At 36.2% G+C, this 2,368-nt stretch overlaps 1 protein-coding gene across 1 annotated transcript; it reads right to left on the reverse strand.

The window, feature by feature from the left end:
- Nucleotides 1–220: 220 nt before the first annotated feature.
- Nucleotides 221–1,339, reverse strand: LOC106085286 (uncharacterized). The gene is made up of 2 exons (XM_013249473.2): nt 610–1,339; nt 221–447 (listed from the first exon to the last, which is right to left on the reverse strand). The coding sequence occupies exons 1-2, from the start codon at nt 1,147–1,149 to the stop codon at nt 343–345; spliced, it is 645 nt and encodes a 214-aa protein (XP_013104927.1). The 5' UTR covers nt 1,150–1,339; the 3' UTR covers nt 221–342.
- Nucleotides 1,340–2,368: the final 1,029 nt, after the last annotated feature.

Genomic DNA, 2,368 nt, shown 5'->3' on the forward strand with positions numbered 1-2,368 from the left:
TGGGTTGCCTCATTCAAATCAACGCGCAAAATCATCATTTTATTAAACCCATTAGGTTGCCCAAAAAGTAATTGCGGATTTTTCATAATTTTTTCACAGCTTGTGACTCTGTAATTGCATTCTTTCTTCTGTCAGTTATCAGCTGTTACTTTTAGCTTGCTTTAGAAAAAAAGCATATTTGATTAAAGTTTATTCTAAGTTTTATTAAAAATGCATTTACTTTCTTTTAAAAAATCCGCAATTTCTTTTTGGGCAACCCAGTATTAATAAATAACTCATGTTCTTAATAAATATCATAAATAAATATAAATAAATTTGTGTTTTAAGAATATATTAAATCCTTTAAGGTCCCCAGGATATAACCTCATATGCCACTTGCACCAGACTATTCACTTCCACATAATTCGCTCTCATCTCCAACCAATGGGCCATCAGATTAGGTGAAGTCTGTTCGAAAGGGGGTGAAACATAACATCGCACAAACAAAGATATCAAAACAAAAGAAAGACAATTCCAAAATGCAAAATGCATTTAATGTGCCACCACAATTGGCGTCATTTGTGAAGCGTTTCCCTATGCAGCACCATTATTATCATTCGTCATACGTACCTGGGCTTTGGTGAGCATCTGCTTGAATTCCTGCTGTCGCACAGCGCGGTAGAGTCGTGCAAAATCACCGTTCTCCTTTACTTTACGCGCCATTAAGCCGGAATAACGTGCACGTGGCAGCACCTGAATAACTTCGCGCATAAACGACTCCAAATTCCTTTGCATCATCACGGAGACGGGCACTTTCGATGGTATGTGGAATTCGCGCAATTGATTTGGCAATTTATCAATGACGCCCGTCACATCCTGCAGCGCTTCCAGCGATACGCCATGCGCTTGCAAAAATCCCAATAAATCGTGAAATTCCGTTGAGTTGCGTATGCCAAGCCATGTCCTGGCGAATCTTGAACTTTGCAAATACTTTAGAGCTGCGCGATACTGATAGTCCACAATGTAGCGACGAGCTGCAATGTAGCCGATGCGATTGCGGGGCGCTAAGTCGACAAATTCACGCAAATCTGATTTCAAATCAGCTTCAGCAACACCCACACAAATGACAGTCACAACCAATGTGACAACGGATATGTAAATTAATTTCATTTTTTAAAATTTTTCATTAATTTCTAAAATACCAAAGTCAAGGGCTATTTTCTACTAAGTATTCGGCAACTGAGAGTCAATGCTTTTATACGGCGATTTTGAATTTACAGCATTCACAGAAATATGTCCAAACCAGCAGACATATCACACATACAAGACATATTAATTGCTAAGTCAAATAATAGAACAATTTTGCTGCTGAATTGACAAATTATGTTAATGATGTTAATATAAGGCCGTAGTTTGGGGGGGGGTAACATTGAAAAGGAAAACAAAATTCAAATGAAATATTTTTTAATGCTTAAAGGGTCTAGGTAGATGAATTGGTGGTGAACTATGCTTTTAATTTTTGGCTACCTCCACTGATTTTTTTTTGGGGTTAGGTAGTAGGGGCAGTCATTTTTAGACTCACTTAGAAACATTTTAGTCCACTGTGATACTACAGAAGGGAGCGAATTCAGCCTCTGGTGAGAATCAAAACAACAAAACCCGCAATGGTAAACCAAGCTCTCTACTAACTTACCAAACAACTACTGAAACGCTAAAGTGATTAGTTTCATCTTTTTTAAATATTTAAAATTTTTCTACGCCCATGAGACCAAGTTTTGATTGCCAAACAAAAAAAAACCAAATATTGCAAATAGGCAATTTCACTATCATTTACACTTTCGCTTTGCTAAACAAATAAAAACTCAAGTTTTTACAGTTAATACCTCCTCCATAGTTTCAATAAGACAACAACTAATAAATAATAGAAGGAAAAATGCAGATGGCTCTGACAATATTATACCCTACACTTGTAATATATTGGGTTGCCCAAAAAGTAATTGCGGATTTTTTAAAGGAAAGTAAATGCATTTTTAATAAAACTTAGAATAAACTTTAATCAAATACACTTTTTTTACACCTTTTTTTTGAAAAGCAAGCTAAAAGTAACAGCTGATAACTGACAGAAGAAAGAATGCAATTACAGAGTCACAAGTTGTGAAAAAATTTGTCAACGCCGATTATATGAAAAATCCGCAATTACTTTTTGGGCAACCCAAGGTCTTTTGCCATAATAGTTGTATTTATTGTCCGATTTCGCTGATATTTGGTACAGCGAGTTGTGTTAGGTTCCTCGACATCCCTGTTCAATATGGCTCTGGTTGGTTTAGATTTGGATATAGCTGCCAAATGTACCGAACTGCCGATTTATGGTTTTAGACCAATAAATCGT

This window comes from Stomoxys calcitrans, chromosome 5, assembly GCF_963082655.1.
Source record: "Stomoxys calcitrans chromosome 5, idStoCalc2.1, whole genome shotgun sequence".
Lineage (NCBI taxonomy): Eukaryota > Metazoa > Arthropoda > Insecta > Diptera > Muscidae > Stomoxys > Stomoxys calcitrans.